The sequence below is a fragment of the Terrapene carolina genome, unplaced genomic scaffold (assembly GCF_002925995.2).
Source record: "Terrapene carolina triunguis isolate 2854851 unplaced genomic scaffold, T_m_triunguis-2.0 Scaffold33911, whole genome shotgun sequence".
Classification (NCBI taxonomy): domain Eukaryota; kingdom Metazoa; phylum Chordata; order Testudines; family Emydidae; genus Terrapene; species Terrapene triunguis.
The window spans coordinates 4,288,593-4,308,516 of NW_020698262.1; the positions used below are offsets into that span (position 1 = coordinate 4,288,593).

General features: G+C 45.5%; 1 protein-coding gene across 1 annotated transcript in view; it reads left to right on the forward strand.

Moving 5' to 3' along the window:
- The first annotated feature begins 12,788 nt into the window (after nt 1-12,788).
- LOC113409636 (WW domain-containing oxidoreductase) overlaps nt 12,789-19,924 on the forward strand; it is a 676,894-nt gene continuing 669,758 nt past the window's right edge. The window contains exons 1-2 of the mRNA XM_026663779.1: nt 12,789-12,929; nt 19,280-19,344. Of these exons, the coding sequence (XP_026519564.1) occupies nt 12,823-12,929; nt 19,280-19,344 (172 nt within the window). The 5' untranslated portion in view covers nt 12,789-12,822. The remainder of the gene's footprint in view (nt 12,930-19,279; nt 19,345-19,924) is intronic.

Below are 19,924 nucleotides of genomic sequence, written 5' to 3' on the forward strand. Positions count from 1 at the left end.
CTGATGATCACCGGTTTGTGTGTGTTGGAGGTGAGAGGGGTGAGGGTGGAAGCCTCTTATAAGTGAATTGATTCTTTTGATTCAAGTTTGTACATGTAACTGAGGATAATTCAGTTTCGGGGGAAAGTGTAGTGATATTATTCCATATCATGAAATTTCCTGGATTTCCCTCCACCCCACACTCATGTTAGTAATAACCATACATTGCAATGCAACCTGTGGGAACCTGGACTTAGCATCCGATAATCACCCTTCCCATTCCATTTTTAGTAGTTTATTATTAGGAACTCCTGGAATAAACATGGAGTAAAGGCCTAATGAGAACCCATTTTGCTAAGGGTTATACAGAAGCAAAAATGATGCAGTCCCTTCCCTGAGGAACCTCAGGGGCCCCCAACCTGCAAACTCTTCCCCATGTTCTTAACTTTTTTGAAGTCATTTGGACTATTCATGTGTAAGGCTAAGATTTTGTCATAGTAATTTTTAGTAAAAGTCACGGACAAATCATGCGCAATAAACAAAAATTCATGGAAGCCGTGACCTGTCTGTGACTTTTGCTGCTGCGACTCTGTTTTCCCCTGCCCGCGTGGTGGCTGGGAACTGCCGGGTTCCCTCTCTGCCATCTGCAGCTGGAGGGGCGCTCCACCCACATTGGCTGGGAAAAAATGGGAAACCCCCAGCCACTTGCCCGAGGCATCCTCCCCCCCCCGTGCAAGGCTGTCGTCTGTTGCTAGAACCCCGAGGAGGGCCCCCTCAGGAGTCTGTCACCTGTCGCTGGAACCCTGCCAGGGCCCTGCTGGCTGCCAGCTCCAGAATCCTGCAGCCCCTGGAGCTGAAGCAGAGAATGTCAGGGAGGTCTCTAGAAGTCAGGGATTCTGTGACTTCCATGTCCTCTGAAGGTAGCCTTATTCATGTGTAAAATTAAGCATGTGCATAAGTTTTTGCTGCCTTGAGAGAGGGGGCCCTAAGAAACACCACTAATTTTCTTTTGCTCACTCTTCACTCCCACCTTTTTCCTTGTCAGGTGCAAGACATTTATTTCTCTCTTTGAGCCTATGATCACCCAACTTTGTGCGGCTGTGTAGATGCACAACTACCTAATATGCATGCACAGATATTTGTTGGGTGTACAAATGTGGGGTTTGCAATTAAGATTGTTACCTTTCACTAGTCACTTTGTTGTTTTTTAGATAATGAAGAACATATTCCACCAATCTTTCAATGCCTACAAGATGGATATTGAACCCAGGGTGAATGAATTGACTCTCCATCATGTCCAGTGTAGTAGAAGACTCTTTGAGATCATGCTTTCTCATAGGAGGGTAACAGCAGCCTTCATTGAGGGGGACAATGTAGTGGTCACTGTGGAAGGAGAAGCAGCCAGAGTGCTGAATTTCGACACTGGTGAGTTGGAATTTACATTACAGATTTGTAAGCATAACACCACAATAGAAGGTAGAAAGGAGAAAAAACATCCTGTGTACACAAAATGAGACAATGACCACTATTATTCAGTATCAGTGATTGAGCAATCTGGTTGCTCCTATGAAGGTAAGCAGTGGTAGAATTATACGGACTTTAGAACAGTCAAACAGTATCTCAGTTAGCTGAAGTAACAAGCAAATCAAGGTCAGATAGTTTCCCACAAGGTAATAGTGAGGGTAATTAACCATTGGAACAGTTTACCAAGGGTTGGGGTGGATTCTCTATCACCAGCCTTGACCTTGGAGTCTACCTTAAAAGTGTAATTTCAGAACTACAAAACTATCTGTTATAACTAGAGCAACAGAGAATCGTTTAAGAAGTTATCCATGTTTATCTTCAATTTGTTTTCCGTCTGACTGTGATTCCAACTATGCAGGATTCCATGGATGTTTCATTAACGGATTGATCATGCCAACTATGTACAAGATTGCTTCTGGCTAGAAATGAGAAAATTTAAACATACTTATCAGTAAGGTCCATTTGAATCCTATTTCAACCTCAAAATATTTGAGATTGTTTGTTTGTCTTTGTATGCAAAAGATACAAACTAAAATTAATTTCTTGGACATACTAGCAATTCCTAAAACTAAATTTGAATAAAAACTAAGGGGTCTAGAAAGCTTAAATGGATCTTGCAATAACACTGAATGATCTTAAATTGGAATTAAATTAAATTAAATAATGATGTAGTAAACTTGTTTTATGGCCTACATGTAGCTTCTAGCGAGCTAGCTCTGTCTTTAGCTCTGCTATAGAAGTAAATATGAATTATTACAAATGGGCAAGAGCCTGAGAGTCAGATATTACTACAGATTTTCAATCATTTCCCAATGGCTTTAAAATATATCCCCATGTAAAATGCACTGTGTAGTCTAATCTTGAGGCATGAATCATGGAGACAAGATCTGTAACTGGAAGAAACAGTTGCTATCTTTATAAATACACCATGACTGCTGCTGATAGTTGATCATCTGAGAGCAGCAGGGAATTTACCATATCTCTAAATTGTGAAATAAACTCTTTGCCATATCATCAGCAGTGGTTGAATAGCCACTGGGCCCACGGGGACTGGGCCCCACCAACTAGGGCCCCCCAGCTTCCGTCGCCTGGCGGGTGTGGCGGGGGAAGTCCCCGCGCTCCCCAACCCCATCCCCAGTAGAAGCTGCAGGACAGGGGAAACCACCATAGCACGCTCTCCCAACCCCGACAGAAGCCACGGAACGGGGGAAGCTTCCCCAGCAGAAGCCCCCAGTGGCCTGCAACTCCGTCCCCAGCAGAGGAAGCTCCCAGTGCCCCGACCCCACTCTCCAAAAGAAGCAGTGGGTGGGACGGGAGAAGCCCCAGCGCCCCGACCCTGGTTCCCTGAAGAAGCACAGAGGCTGGCAGGGGAAGCCTCAGGACCCGGACCCCCATTGCAGCCCTGAGACTGGAGGAACAATCCCTTCCTGCTATGACCCCGGGGCCATGGCATGGGGCCAGAGCTTCTCCAGTCTTGGGGCCGCAGTTGATAGGGGGCGGAAAGAAGCAAACAGGTTGTGGTGTGGGTGAAAGAGGGGGAACCCTGGGAGGAACAGGGGCGGGTTCCCGGGGAAGGGGCAGAAAGGGGTGGGGCTGTGGGCGTGGCCACAGTCAGAAGGGGTGGGATGGAGGTGGGACTGCAGACAGAAGGGATGGGGAGGAGCCCCCCGCTTGCTCTGGCCCAGGGGCCCAGGAAACCTTAATCTGTCTCTGATCATTGGGTTGCTTTCTGCAACATATCAGCATTACTTTTGTCTTATCCTCTTCCATCCCCCAGTCTCTGGCAGACAATACAGGCCCCAATCCAGTAAAATACATAAGCACATGGTTAAAGTTAAGAAGATACTTAAGTGCTTTGCTGGATCAGGGTTGCCAACAGATTATATATAATCAAGTTTAAATCAATATTTCTAGTGGTGAAACCTATAAGACACTTGATTTTGATTGCTTAAAGCAAAGGAGATCAACAACTCTACTTCATGTGCTAATTGGCAAATATTTCATTGTGACATTAATCCCCATTTCTAAATGCCTTTTTATTTTATCCCCTTTTTCTGGCAGGCTGTGGAGTTAATCTTGGATTGAGAGGCTTGGAATCCTTGGAAGAATTAATTTACAGGGTTGCTACAGCAGTGGATCAGAATGATATCTTTGAAGCACTGTCTGCCAAGATACGACACTCCAAGCAAGTGTCAGAGGATTTTAAGCAGAACGGATTATTTACCACAGTTTTTGAATAAACAGGTGGAAGGAACGCAATGCAGCACTGTGGAGATCTGGGCCTATTTATAGGACAAACAAAATGAGTGGTAACTGTATAATTCTGACTGCAAAAAAAATCCAGGACCTCAAATTCAGCACAGATATCTAAAACTTAAAGGGGCCGGCTCAACCGTTTTAGGATCCAAAGTCACTTTCCCCCCCCCAATGGAGGAATTGATGTTCTTTTTGCTGATCCTACAGTCCTTGCTCCATGGACTAGTCTGAGTGACTTCACTGGGATGCTCATGTGATACTGGGCTGCAGGGTCAAGCCCTTAATAGGGAAAAAAAAATTAAGTGGCCTCAGCTTGTCCTCTGAGATTGTGGTCCAGCTCCTATTGAAATTATTGGCAAACCTCCCACCGATTCCAGTGGTGCAAGCCCCAGTTCTGCAATGTGATGCACATGGGCAGATCCTTGGGCCCACATGGAGCCCCACAGAAGTCACAGCTTAATCTCAGATGTCTGGTTGAAGACTCATGTATCTATTTCCTACTCTGGGGTAATATAAATGAGATGAGAGTAATGCTGGTAGATTGGGGAATAAATCTGGATCTGGCAAAGGGTTTGGGTGTTCTCTTGAGAGATGATGTGTCCCCTACTTGTCAGAATTTGCAGTTTAAGGGTCGGGTTAAATTCCCAGCTGCTCTAAGAGAATCAAGTAGTAGTGGCCAAAACATCATTGTAAAGACTGCAACTGTTTCCTTCGGGTGTAAATTTTGTTGTCATGGTTCCAGCTAGAGCTGGTCAAAACATGGAAAATAAAATGGTGAAAGGTGTGAGTATGATGTAATTTTTGTACTATAGGTTTTGGAAGGGAAAACATTTTTTGTCTGTTTGAAAATTTTCACAGAAATTTTCAATAAAAAAACTCAGTTTAGAATATTGGGGGGGAGGGGTGTTCCTTCCTATTTTGGGGGGAGGTTTGGTGTTTCTCCCCTCCCCCCTTTCTCCCTTTTCCATTTTACCACTCAGAAAGGGTTTGTTTTAAAGGTTAATCCAGTGTGTATTGTATCAACTTGAATTAGGAAACAAGTATTGGAGATTTCTACTTACCACTGCAACAGGCAAACTGGTGAAAACCTACAGTCAGTGGAATCTTAGGAAGGTTCTTGTACAGATAACTAAATATTCACATGTATCCTCAATTTTCAGAAACGCACTTTCATTAAATCACAGTTCTAAGGTCAAATTATTATTTATTGTATCAGATTATTTTGGCTAGTGTTTGTCAAAAGGGCAAATAACTGCTATGGTATTTCTACCATATATATAATAAACCTAAACTCTTGAAATTCTTGATTCAAGTCAGAATTTAAAAAGTCAAAAATATGTATATCATTGTGTGTGTGATTTTTAAAAATTTAGTTTGAAACAAGAATTTCAATAATTTGGCCTGGATCCCTAAATGGACTTAAGTGTTTACAATACCTAACTTCTAGGTGCCTTGGAAATCACTGAAATCCACAAATCCTGAGATAGGGGCCTAGGCACCTTATACCATGCATGGGGAGAGACAGGCACCAAAGAATGGGCTCTATAAAAGCTGGCATACTAGACAAGACACCATGTAAGTTAGCCAATATCAGATGCCAAACAGAGGGAGTTTCCTAAGCCTCACCCCTGTTAGGAAGATAAGCACCTGACTCCACGAGAGGTTCCTGACTGTGTATCTTAAGCGCACATATCCCATAACTCCCACCAGTCCATACTTAGGTACCTAAGTGGCACATGTGTCACTCCATACAAAACATATGTGAGGCCTCTTCATTCGCCTGGCTACCTTTTAGCCCAGAGTTAGGGAGCTCACTTGGGATATAGGAGACCTCGTTCAATTCCCCCCTCTTCCTGATGAAGAAAAGGGATTTGAACAGGGATTTCTCATTTCCCAAGTGTTTCCTAATTACTTGACTATGGAATATTCTGATATGGGCTGCTCTCAGTCCCGTTGAAGTTGTTTTATTGTGTACTGAATATACAGCGGGCCAGAGAGAGAGAGTGAGAATGACTTTGTAGTGTAAGTGAGCAGGTGTTTTGTAGATTGACCTAAATCTGGGCTTTATGGATCTGGATCTTCGTTTAAATTTTTACAATAAATGTATATAACTTGGAAAACAAACGTTTCCAGTAAGAAATATGATTTTCATTGGGGCTGCATAGAGGGGGATAGCTCTTAGAGCAGAATTTGGTCCATAAAATAATAATCTTGTTTGAAATGTTCTACTCTTTTAGAGGACATTCTATATAAATACTGTCATTGAGTACAATATTCATCTATCATAATGTACTATGGACCAAATTATCCTTCTATACCCCATTATACACAACAGCATTTACATGATTTGCTGATTCACACCCCATCTATATTTTGGGAGGGATTATACTAATTTAGGTAGAGACATGTCTCTGCAGAATGTCTTAGAAACTTTTTTTTTTCTTGAAAAGATGTAATTCTCTGATCAAGGCAGATTATTCTGTTTTGACTGACTGTTTTTTGCCTTCTGTTTACAGCCACACTTCTGGATGCACAATTTACCTGATTTGTTACGAAATATAAAGCATTAACATGTGTTGATTATGGTAAAGGCTTTTTATGGAAAAAAACACAATTGATGTACTGAAGTAGACAGGCAGAGGAGGCTTGTGTTCCCTTCCCATCTCTTGCTCATTAGCTGCATGACTATGGGCAAGTCACTTAACTTCCATGCCTCTGTTTCCTCTTTGGCAAAAGGGGAACAATGATTTACTCACCTTTATTAAGTGCTTTGAGATATATGGGTGAAAAGTGCTATATTAATGGTAACTATTATTCCACGAAGTGGTAAATTAATCCTTTTTTGTCTTAGCTGCATGACACGTGTATTGCAAAAGCATAGTAGTTTAATTTAACTTGCATATTTTTTCCTTACAATAAAACTTCGCGAGAGTCATATGTATCCTGTGAAATTTCAGGATTTTTTTAAAGGGCTGCTTCATTGTGATTATCTAGACATTTTCTTGCTCCATTTTATTGTGGCTTTTCATTTTAATAAAATGTGAGGGACTTGAAGGTTAAACCCAAGAAGTTTCATAAAAGTTGGTTTTGTAATTGCTGCAAAGAAGTACTTGTATTTGGTGACTTGTCCAAACAAAGGTAAGAGAAGAGATTTTATCTTGGTGATTTTAAAGAGTTGCTGTCTGGGGTGGGGAGGTGAGGTGAGGTGGGGTGGGGGGGAGAGGATGTAAAAATAACATTACTATATGTATATAAATAAATATTTAGTTTTCAAAACTAAAAAATAAAATATTTAGTTTTCAAAACTAAAATAGTACAGGTGTGTGTGCAATTTTGGTACACAGTGCGTAAATGATTGATGAAAAAAGGACTTTATTACATTAGGGTAACTCAGCTCAGTGTTTTGGGGCTCATGGGTTTGCACACTGAATCCTCACTAATGCTGAGAGGACTGAATGTTGTAAATGAATCTGTGCTTTAGGGTGGGATTTTGTGATATGCCTAAGTGGGTTAGATGCTTCTGAAAAACTCACCCCTAAGTCATTGAGTGTTGAGATAAGAACATATACCTAAAGTATACTAAATCTGAAAGGATGCCAAACTAATCAGACACCCAAAAATCATCAGAGGATTTTTGTTTAAATCCTAGCCCTATCTCGTTTTGTGCCTGCAAACAGTAGCACCCACAATAAATTCTTGATGTAAATAGTAGAACTTCCATTTCAAAGTTTCTGATTGTGCCCATAAATAAGATAGCTAGACAGTTAAGTGTTAACCATTTTTCACCTGCAGTTATTTCTGGGTGAAAAGCAGTAAGCAGCGATTCAAAAGTGGGTTTTCAGTGTGGACAGAGAGCTGGATTGGAACTCAGGTTTTCTGGCTCTGCTTCTAGCCTGCTGGGTTACCTTCCTTGAGCAAGTCACTTCAGCCCAGATCATCAAAGGTATTTAGGTGCCTAACTCCGATTGAGGATCTGGACCTTCATCTGTGTGCCTCAGTTTACCCATCTGTAAAAGGGGGATAATGATACTGATTGCCTTTAAAAAGTGCTTTGAGTTCTACTGATGGAAAGAGCTGGGTGTTATCATTTGTAATTTATCATGATAAATATAAATATTACTACTCCTGAAGCAGTAATATTGGATACATGGATATTTCACAGAAAACACTGTAAACCCTGAGGGATGCCATAAAGGTAGCTCACATGGACACGAAGACAGGGATTTTAAGACAAAACTCTTTTGTATTTTATCTTTCACACTGAACATGTCACATGAAAGATAGTGGTTATTTACAGTGCATGTGTGTATATATACACACACGCCTACTTTTAAACTTGCTGTCATTCTCTGTGTGATCTGAAGTGTATTTATACACGTACTTTAATATAACCCTTCGTGATGCTGTCTAATTGAAAATGTCCATTTGTATCATTGTTGCTACCACTGTTTTACAATTGCAGGAAATTTTTTAGGAAATGTACCATGAAAGGTGTCAATGAAAAAGTTAGTCTATCAAGTATGATTATTCTGGTTAAATCTATGTATCATCACTGTATCTAAAGTTATGAATATTGGCTCTGTATCTGTATCTCAAATGTGTTAGTTCCTGGGGTAACACCCCCAGTCTCGCCAGCCCATTGTGAATAACTATTCAAGTTTGATGAGCCATTAAGAAGATTCAACTCTCCAGGTCCTCTTCCTATGGATGTCTCAGCAAGAAAATAGGTGAGTCATCAAACCATCTAAGGACATGTGATATGCTCAAGTGAACCTGGACTCCATCCTGGGTCAGTAACTTTCCACAAACAAAGGCTGTGAGCTTTGTTTGAGCCAGTACATTTCCAGGCATGGGAAAGGATATAAAAGATCCTGAGATTTCTCCATTTTGCCTCTTTGCTACCCTCATTCTCTGGACCAGGGGTCGGCAACGTTTGGCACGCGGCTCGCCAGGGTAAGCACCCTGGCGGGCCGGGCCAGTTTATTTACCTGCTGACGCGGCAGGTTCGGCCGATCGCGGCCCCCACTGGCCGCGGTTCGCCGTCCCGGGTCAATGGGGGCGGCGAGAAGCGGCGCGGGCGAGGGATGTGCTGGCCGCGGCTTCCTGCTGCTCCCATTGGCTCGGGACGGCGAACCACGGCCAGTGGGGGCCGCGATCGGCCGAACCTGCCGCGTCAGCAGGTAAATAAACTGGCCCGGCCCGCCAGGGTGCTTACCGCGTGCCAAACGTTGCCGACTCCTGCTCTGGACTATAGATTTACAACTAAAATTTTTTTGGAAGATACCAGAGAAATTTTACAAGCCTGGTGTTTATTCCATCGCTGCAACAAACCTGATATAAGGACTCTGGAATTATTTGTATGTATATGATTTTTTAACTCTCTTCTTTTCTTTTAGTAACTAAAATCTAAAGTTTTATTAATAAAAGATTGGCAGCAGAGTGATTATTGGGTAAGAGCTGAGTTATATATTGACCTGGCTATGGGGCTGATCTTTTGAGATTAGCAGGACCCTATATTTGATTAAATTGGTTTTCCGGAACCACATTATAGAGTCCACTGTCTGGGTGGTGAGACAAGGGCTGGAATGTCTAAACAGACTGCATCTTTGACTTCCTGTTAACTTCTGTCTCATCACACTGATTTACTTTTGTTATTGGCTTGCTATAATCTAATGATAGAATAACCCCTCATGTGGGGTGAGTCCACCCTATTTCTCAGCAGATTGTCCTGAATCTGGTATTCCTGGCTGTGACCCCCTGAGGCACGGTAACACCCTTTAATATTGAATGACTATTTACTAGGAGTTTAAATCTTGCACACTGTTAGCATATCTTAGGATATATAGATACTTAGGCTGGATATCTTAGATGCTTGGAAGAGGGCTGGCTGACAACTAATTTCCACATTCCCATTAACCTAGCATCATGCAACTTCAGCCATTGATCACTGGGAGACGGTAGTAAGGAGAGGAGAAAACACCCTTAAAATAACTGCTTTCTGCCAGTAGTCACCAATAAGTTAATAGTTTTATGGATTTCAAACCTTGGAGCTACACTCTTGAAACAAGTGATCTTTTTAGCTACTAGGTTGATCTGGAACACTCTTCTGTTATAGGTCACTTGTGCAGGCGCTTCCCAGGGCTGGCAGGTCAGAGGTGAGCATGTCACTGAAGTGCCCCTTCCCTTTTGGATGCCTGCACCCAGCAGGGAGCTTGTTGCAGTGCTTTTCAGTACTCCCAGCCCTGTTACTGTAAATTCTCTGCTGTGAAAATTGGCACATCCATAGCCAACACCGCTTATGACTGGTTGACATGAGGAACTACTTCAGTGTCACTTCTCAAACAGGCCTTCAAAGTGATGGAAGGGCAGGCCAGGAACTAATTCAAGTCTTTGCAGGCAGCCAGGTATGGGTATGCAATTATTGGGGAGCAGGTGAGCTGTATAGCTCCAATAGTGCATATTCAGCTTTACTTCTTTGTCTACAGTGCCATCTGCTGCAATCTCCCATAATTACATTTACAGCCCAGCAGTCCATATTGCTCACTCCTCCAAGGAATGACTATGATGAGGAAGGGCCTGAAGAACAACAGAATATGGTTATCAGAAGAATGAAGACATTGTGTTTAACATAGACTCTGAGTGTGTGTATGTCTCTCTCTCTCTCTCTGAGAGAGATGGACACACTCACTTTGTTACAGGAGACAAATCCTATATCCCAAGTACTCCAGACTCTATCAGCATTTACCAGACCAAAGTCCTGGATTCTAACCCCACTGATGACCCATGCCATAACAAATGTTCACAGGCAGCAGACCTGATTACTATATATAATTATCAGGATTTCAGATTCCACAGATCTGGAAAAGGAGCCTATGGAGACTGCTCATTTAGGTGGTCTAAAGCCACTGAAGAGAGGGGATTTTCCCTGAAGAAAGTTATGATATATTGATACCACACCAGGCTGAGCGCCACATAAGCTATGACTAAGGTATATATCCTAGTTCTTGAGTCCAAATGGAGGTCTTGGCAAGCTCTAATCTGTGGTCATAAATTTCTCAAATGTTTGAATCCTTTGCCAAAGGGTGTGCTCATGTTGTCTTAACTTCACTATGGCAGGAAACTAACTTAAGTTTTCTTTAATAATGAAACTTGCTTTTGTGTTGTTCCTTTCTCCTGAGGCCTATTCTTTGCTTTCACAAAGAAAGATATGGTCTTGTGTTTAAAGCCCAGGACTGGGAATCTGACTTTTATTCCTGGTTCCACAACAGACTGGCTGTGTGGCCTCAGCCTAGTCACTTAATCTTGCTGTGATTCAGTGCCCCAATACCCCAGTGAGGGATAACACCACACCCATGAGGTGTGTTATAACTTAATATATTAACAACTATTAAGCATTTTGACAGTTTCTGATAAAAGCTGCTACAGAAGTGTAAAGTATTATTCTAACAAATCCTAGAGAACGAAACGTAGAGACAGTAACAATGTGATGGTACTAACAGTATTAATACTGTGGTCTAATAACATTAGCCCCTGACAAGTTACTATATCTCTTGGTCGCTTCCACTATAAGCATGTTGCTTGGTTGTGTTTGCCCTTAGCTACCCTGTTTCCCTGAAAATAAGACAGTGTCTTATATTAATTTTTGCTCCCAAAGATGCGCTAGGTCTTATTTTCAGAGGAGGTCTTATTTTTCCATGAAGAAGAATACTTATATTCCGGGGTGGCCTTATTAGCGGGGAGGTCTTATTTTCAGGGGATGCCTTATATTACAGCGAGAGGCAAAACTGGAAGTAGGTCTTATTTTCGGGGGATGTCTTACTTTCGGGGAAACATGGTAGTAGGTGGCTTATACATTGATCACTAGACCATGACCACGTGTCATCATGATGATTTACTTTCCATGATTCAAAGTTGAATGAATGGCTGGAGAGTTAATATAAAGGGGACACAATAGTCATCATCGTCAGCAAATACCCATACATCACTGCAGTCATCTTGCTGCTCAGCCTTGGGAAATGGGACATGCACTGGCCGTGCTGAGTGGTCCTAAGTTGCAGTAAAGGCAGGGGCTGAGACCTATCCAAGTGTCATTTTGGATGCAGTTGTTAGCTCTGAGGAAATGACAAATGTATTTCTAGCCCAGTAAGGGCAAGGTAATGCAATGTTGGCCTGACAGCCAGAGAAACTAAAATGGGCAAATGGAGCAAAAAGTGGTCTAGGACAAAGCAGTGGTCAATGATTTTTCCTTCTAACCAAAAAGTGATTAAATAAATCATCAGGTAGTGTAAATCTGTAGCACCTGGCAGTGTACAAAAGTTAGCAAGCTCAGTGATCCTCATATATATGTTCAATGATCAGATGCCAACAGGCAATTTGGAAACTATCTTGTTTGATTATTTAATGCAGTGGGTCTTGGTCTTTTCCAATTGCACCACTCCACCATGTACAAACAACCAGAGGCTGAATCCCCTAAATGATGAAACTGGCTTAAAATGAGGATTTTCTAAGTGCTGCAATTGATTTCTTTGCCTTTGGGTTTTTGAACCTTTAGGCTCCACTGACTTGACGCTTTTCTCCGCACCCACTCCGCAATAAAGGCGGAGAGAGTCAGGCGACATCACGATTCCAGCAGGAGCTCGCGCTTCCGCACAAACGCTGAGCCGCCGTGGAGGCACCAGCGTGACAACTGCACCCGCGCTCGGGCAGACAGTGAGCCCAGCCTCTCCTGCCACAGCGCCAAGGGGAGGCGGGCTGAGAATCGCGGCTTTCCAGCCAAGGGGTAGGGGCCGTGCCTGCGGGCTGGACACCCGCTGGGGCAGCACCCGGGAGCGTGTCTATTTGCAGGAGTGAGTGGGGCTCCCTGCGCCCGTCTCTCCCAGCCCGCCGCACGCCCTGCACCTGTCCGGCGGCGGCCGGCGCGCCCCTCTAGTCCGGACTACATTTCCCAGGGGGCACCGGGCTCCCCTCACCACGCGATTGGCGGGGCCCACCGGAAGGGGCGGAGCCGCGAAGGGAACGGGCCGGTGGCGGTTGCTTTGGGGCTGCCTGGATCCTCTCGGCCCAATGGCTGCTCTGAAGTACGCGGGGCTGGAGGACACGGACAGCGAGGAGGAGCTGCCGCCCGGCTGGGAGGAGCGGACCACCAAGGACGGCTGGGTTTATTATGCCAAGTAAGGGGGCACCTGCCGCGCCGGGACCCTGCTGACCCTGACCCCTCTTCTCTCTCCTCTCCCGCCCTGGGGGGCGGAGGGGCCCGGAGCTGCTCCCGCCCCGGGTATGGGGGGCACGGAACTGTTCCTCCCGCTCCCGCCCTGGGGATTGGCGGGCACCGAGCTGCTCCTCCCTTCCCCCCTCCCTTCCCCCTCTTGGCCTGGGGATGGGGGGGAGGGCACGGAGCTGCCCATCCCTCTCCCGCCCCGGGGATGGGGGAGGCTCGGAGCTGCCCGTCCCTCTCCCGCCCCGGGGATGGGTGGGGCTCGGAGCTGCCCGTCCCTCTCCCGCCCCGGGGATGGGTGGGGCACGGAGCTGCCCGTCCCTCTCCCGCCCCGGGGATGGGAGGCTCGGGGCTGCCCCTCCCTCTCCCGCCCCGGGGATGGGAGGCTCGGGGCTGCCCGTCCCTCTCCCTCTTCTGCCCTGGGGATGGGCGGGGGCATGGAGACACAGTAGCTGCTTTCTGCATCTATCCTTGCTGCCTCTCCTAGGTGTGTGTGTGGGCGGGGGCAGAGAGCTGCTTCTTCCCTACGCAGAGTGACACTAGCATAAACTTGGGGGGCGGGGGGGGGTAGGAGCGTAGAGAGGGTGAGAGAGCGCTATATGGGAGGGAGTGAGGGAGGGTCATGAGAACTCGACTTAGTTAAGTCACTTATTTCACTGCATGTCAGTTTCCCGATCTGATACTTACCTCATGGGGTGTTGTGGTGATAGATCTACTAATGTGTGTTAGGTGCCGTAAGGTGCTACAGTAATGGGTGGGGGGGAATAAATACCATGGATACAGAGTTGGGAAGGGGGCAGAAATGCCCTACACATCAGGGGAGACTGGGATGGGGGAATGGGATAAATTCTGCTTTATATGTGGGGATGAATAAGTGCAATACTAAGTACACATCGGTGTAGCTGTAGTCTCTTACCTGGTAAGTGGTAATTATAGAGCTCAACGTAAAAGGGGTAAAACTCCAGTGGGAGGGCAGTAACACAGGGTGTGTTTAGGGGCAATATTGCTGCACATTTTTTGGGGATATTTGTGTACATATGCGGGGGCAATAGTGTCCTACATAAGGGATCATGGTGCTCTCAATTTTGTTCTGTGCAGGAGGAGAGGAGAAACAGGTGCTATAATATTCTGTGTATGGGTGGCTATTGGAAGTGATAAATAGGGGTGTAGCTCAATCTGGATGTTGAGGTTTGCCAGAGTTTTGGCCGGGTGATTCATAGGCCCATAGCTGCCACCCCGTGCCATTATGAAAATGTTAAGCCTAGACATTGCCTATTCTGGGCATTTAGCAAGAGCGGATGCACTACAGGGCTGACTTGTGAGAGGAATTTCCCTGCTTTTCTATTAAAGCTCCCTTAACTGGAATGGCAGTGGAGTCAATCTGTATTGAAGTCTGAATGATGGCCTCCGGTTATAATGCTAGCATGATCTCCATTTGTGGAAGGAAAAAAATGTAGTTGCAGTGTTTTGTCCTATGTACTGTCAGATGACTTCTCTTCTCCCTACTTCTGCACCAGCAAATGCACTTCCTAGCTTGTCCAGCATGTGAGGAGAATAAAAAAAATAATTCTCCACAAACTAAATCATTCAGTCTAGATTTTAACTTTTCCTTTATTCCCACTGACTTCAGTGAGCCCAACTTTCGGTAATCATTATTAGCATGTCTTTAAGTAAGATCCTGTGCATGTGATCTCTGTCAGACATAATTGTGCTGGCAAAAGCCCCTAGTGTAGAGTGACAAAACTTCACTTTTGCTGGCATAGCTAAGGGTACATCTACACTTACCGGAGGGTCCGGCGGCAGGCAATCGATTTTCTGGGATCGACTTATCGCGTCTAGTGAAGACGCGATAAAATCGATCCCTGATCGCTCTGCCGTCGACTCCGGAAATCCACCGCGGCAAGAGGCGGCAGCGGAGTCGAAGGCAGCGTGGCACCGGTCGACTTTCCCCCGTCGTCACAGCCAGGTAAGTCGACCTAAAATACGCAACTTCAGCTACGGTATTCACTTAGCTGAAGTTGCGTATCTTAGGTCGGACCCCCGCTGTAGTGTAGACCTAGCTTAAGCTATACCACAGTGGCTCTCAAACTTTTTTACTGGTGACCCCTTTCACATAGCAAGTCTCTGAGTGCAACCCCCCCCTTATAAAATAAAAACACTTTTTAAAATATATTTAACACCATTATAAATGCTGGAGGCAAAGCGGGGCTTGGGGTGGAGGTTGACAGCTCGCGACCCCCCCCCCCACGCAGAGCCGGCTTTAGGAAGTGCAGGCCCAATTCGAACATTTTCAGCGGGGCCACGGCAGGGATGACTAAAAGAAAAAAACCATGTAAAAAGAAGCCTTTCATTTCTTAGCAACCGGTTCCCTATAAAAAGTTCTGATTTAAGAGATGTGCCACAGTATGTATTTTTTGTACCAATAGGGTTACCATACATCCGTATTTTCCCGGGAGGAATTTTTAAATTTTAAAAATTTCTCCCGGACAGCGATTTAAGAACCAAAGAGCCTGACATGTCCAGGAAAATACAGATGTATGTTAACCCTACCTAAAGTTCTTTTTTAAAAAGATGGGCCTGAACTAGAAATGAGTTCCGTTTCACATGTGTGGGTCCCCACTACTCCCTGTGGGTGTGCTAGGGTGACCAGATGTCCCGATTTTTTTAGGGACAGTCCCGATTTTTGGGGTCTTTTTCCTTATATAGGATCCTATTACCCCCCACCCCCATCCCGATTTTTCACACTTGCGGGGCTGGCTGGTCACCCTAGGGTGTGCACATGTGTGGGTCCCAGCTGCTCCCTGCCCCCCTCATTGAAGCAGGTGTGCAGGGTTACTGCCCTGGGAACTGCAGGGCACCACTGGACATGGGGCTGGCTGGAGGTAGGGTCTGGCTGCAGGCAGGGCAAGGGGTGCGGGGCTGGCTGGAGACAGGGGTGTGTGGTGTGGGCAGGGGTGTGTGTGGGGCTGGCTGGCTTCGGGCAGGGCCGCAGGGGGGTGCGGCAGGGGTTGGCTGGAGACAGGGCAGTGGGTGTGGCAGGGGCTGGCTGTGGGCAGCGGCAGGGCAGGGGGGGCGGGGCTGGTGCAGGCAGGGCAGGGGGAGCGGCAGGGGCTGGCTGCGGGCAGGGGGTGCGGGGCTGGCTGGAGACGGGCTGGCTGCGGGCAGGGCATGGGGTGCGGGGCTGGCTGGAGACGGGCTGATGTGGGCAGGGGGTGCGGGGCTGGCTGCGGGCAGGGCAGGGGGTGCGGGTACAGCCCACCCTGTACGGTAAGTGCCCCCTCCTCCTCCCTCCCCCACCGGGGTAGCAGCAGCAGCTCGGGGGCTATTTAAAGGGCCCGGGGCTCCCCTGCTTCCACTGCCCCGGCCCTGTAAATAGCCAAGGGAGCCCTGGGGAAGCAGGGGACTCCGGCGGCTATTTAGAGGGCCGGGGCGGCAGAGGTAGCTGGAGCCCCAGCCCTTTAAATAGCCCCCAGAGCCCCTCACTATCCGAAGGCTCTGGGGGCTATTTAAAGGGCCCGGGGCTCCCCTGCTTCTACTGCCCCGGCCCTTTAAATAGCCGCGGGAGCCCTGGGGAAGCGGCGGGGTTCCAGTGGCTATTTAAAGGGCCGGGATGGTAGAAGCAACGGGAGCCCCGGACTTTTCAAATAACCCCCAGAGCCCCGCAGCCCTACCCCAGGGCTCCAGCAGTGGGGCTCTGGTGGCAATTTAAAGGGTCTGTGGCTCCAGCCCCTGCTGGGAGCCCCAGGCCCTTTAAATTGCCCCCTGGGGAAGCCGGGCTACCCCAGTGCGGGACCCTCTTAGGGGTGGGGCCCGATTCAGGGGAATTGGTTGAATTGGCCTAAAGCCGGCCCTGCCCCCATGTAATAAGAACATAACATAAGAACGGCCGTACCGGGTCAGACCAAAGGTCCATCTAGCCCAGTATCCTGTCTACCGACAGAGGCCAATGCCAGGTGCCCCAGAGGGAATGGACCTAACAGGCAATGATCAAGTGATCTCTCTCCTGTCATCCATCTCCATCCTCTGACAAACAGAGGCTAGGGACACCATCCTGGCTAATAACCATTAATGGACTTAACACCATGAATTTATCCAGTTCTCTTTTAAACTCTGTTATAGTCCATAGCCTTCACAATCTCCTCAGGTAAGGAGTTCCACAAGTTGACTGTGCGCTACGTGAAGAAGAACTTCCTTGTATTTGTTTTAAACCTGCTGCCTATTAAACCTTGCGACCTCCTGAGGGGTCCTGACCCCCAGTTTGCGAACCCCTGCGATACGAAGGCTAAGTACAGTTTCGCTGATATAAGCTGTGGCCACACTAGGAGTGCTTTCCTGGTGTGGGATACTGGTATAGCTATACTGGTAAAGCACTCCTAGTATAGATCTTGTGTGTGTGTGTGTGTGTGTGTGTGTGTATTACTTTATTTTTTTTCAATAATTAAAACAATATACTAAACCACAGGGGAAGTACCTTATGCAAAAGAATTCACTCAGGGGTCAGACTGTTAGCTGGTGTTGGGTTAGCTCTGTTTAAGTTAGTGGAGCTGTGCATGTTTAAACGAGCTGAAAATCTGACCCAGTATATGCAAATATAGCTGACTATTTTTAAAGAAAATGTTTGATTTGTAATTATTATAATTTGATCTCTGATATTTATATGGGAAATTTTTTTTTTAAATAACCTGTTAACTTCCTAATTAATGTTACACTTGCCATGTATAGGAAGTAAGGTCTAAAGGCTCTGCATCCTCACAGTTCTTGCATGCTCATGGCCTTATTTATTCACAGTTCTTCCTATAAGTTTACTTCACTGATAGTAGCTTTAACATGTACCTGTATTTTCTCCCTTTACCAGAAATATCTAACTTTATACTGCATGTATAAGTATTGACCAAGTATTTTAGTAACTTACCAGTATGCATTGTAAAGTAACATTATTCCTCTGCATACATGGGTGTCAGAAATTTATATTGATCCTATCATTAATTTTTGTACGAATGTGATCACATTTTCAATATTTCTAGTATGCGCACACACACTGGTAGAGAGTGAGGGGCAGTGGAATGGGGCCCCTTCTTTCTCCTGCGGTATTGAAAGGTATCCTCTTTCTTCTTTCCCACTGAGATGCACAAGTAGTATCAGGGATGCAGCAGCAGAACTTAATCCAGCTGCTGGAGTGTTTCAACTTAGGTAAACGTGTCTAGTTCATCCTACTCTTTTCTTCTGCTCAGATGGTGTTTGCATAGGCCCCCAGAGCAGTGGGTTAACACCTCATTGAGATGCAGGGTCAAGTCATACTTCACAGAGCCATTGTTTCTAGCTACCTGCAGACTTGGGCAGATACCACTGCAGCAGTTACTCTTGGGGCATGCTTTCAAGCTTTTCTTCCCAGATGTGAGGGCTAGAAATGTCCTTTTTCTTTTAGATTAAGTGATTCTGATTCAATAACAAGCTGGTGTTGTAAGCATGGGTCTATAATCTATATGCTTTAATTTGGCCCTGCTTGTTTACCGGAGCCCAAATGTAGAAAGCTAAGTGGTATTGTTAGATATGTTCAAATGAATATTTTTCAGGTGAATAATAGCTCTAGATGGGATATGATGCCATCTTCCACCTTATTAAATGAACTAATTAATGAATAAATCAGTGGTTTGCTGGCCTATAATTAAGTACTGTTCCTCCCTTTGGGCTCACTGATAAATTTCTTTTAAGACTTGCTATGACTTACGCTTGCTAAGGTGGAAGTTCCAACTCTTTTACATCACATCTTGCATATGAAAATTACTTGGGCAAAACTTTGAAAGGGATTTTTGTAACTTCAAACTTTTCTATAAGGTATTCCCATTGGAATCCTGTGGATCCCATTCATGATTGCATGTTTCGTGCTCTTCCCCTTAAGGCCAGCGGCCTTTTGTACACAATCTCTGAGTCTATTAATGTTGCTCTTTAATCATCCAGAGGGATTGTTTGCTCCCTGCCAGCCTGAGAAATGAGACTTGGATCCAAACTTGTGTTTGAATTGTAGTGGCTTCTGTTCTGTGTGACTAGGTTTTTCTAAAAAGCCTGGCACCGTAGAATCTAGTTACCTGAGGCAGCACTCATGAAACTTCTTTTAAACGGAGGGGATATTATTAATATGTAGGGGGAATATATTTCTTTCCTCAGAGGTTTACACCACAGAAAGATATAATCAGAATGCAGCAAGAACACTGCTATGGTGATATATTGTATTGAAGGTAAATAATAGAAATGCATCTTTAAGTTACTTTTTAATTGTCCTTTGTTTATTTATTTATTTTTAAACAGTCATCTTGAAGAGAAAACCCAATGGGAGCATCCTAAATCTGGAAAGAGAAAACGCATTGCAGGAGGTTTGTGTTGGGCTTTTGTAACACAGTAAGTTACAAGTAATGATCAGAATGGATGGAGGATCTAGATGGCCGATTTATGCTGTATTTGGCCCCAATCCTGTCAGCTACTTTATATAAGTAAAGCCCTGTTGATTCACCAGGGCCCGACATGTTTGCCAGGGGTCTGTGCATGAGGATTAGTTTGCATGACTTTATTTCTACATAAAGGCAAATAATAGGCAGAAGTGCCAAGGTCTTCTGTTTACTGTCCTTGTAATGGACGCAGAGACTCATGGCAAGATTCGTAAATTGCATTATGGCCCCTTTCTGTCACTTGGGTGACACAAAGGGTCCTTATTTCGGCTGTAAATGCCAGCAGAGAATTCCGCTTGTGTAGGGGAATTCCCTGCCAGTGCCAGGGACTGTTCCATGTCCCCCATACCTGGGCTAGGTATGTGTCGAGGAAGGAGTGGGCAGGAAGAGAGCGTGGCAGAACTTTAGTAATCTGCAACTGGGAAAATGCCCATTTAAGGACCTTCTGTCAGTGGCTCAGGTTAGAGTGCTCTAACCCAAACTGGCTCCCTGAAACCTCCCTCCCCCT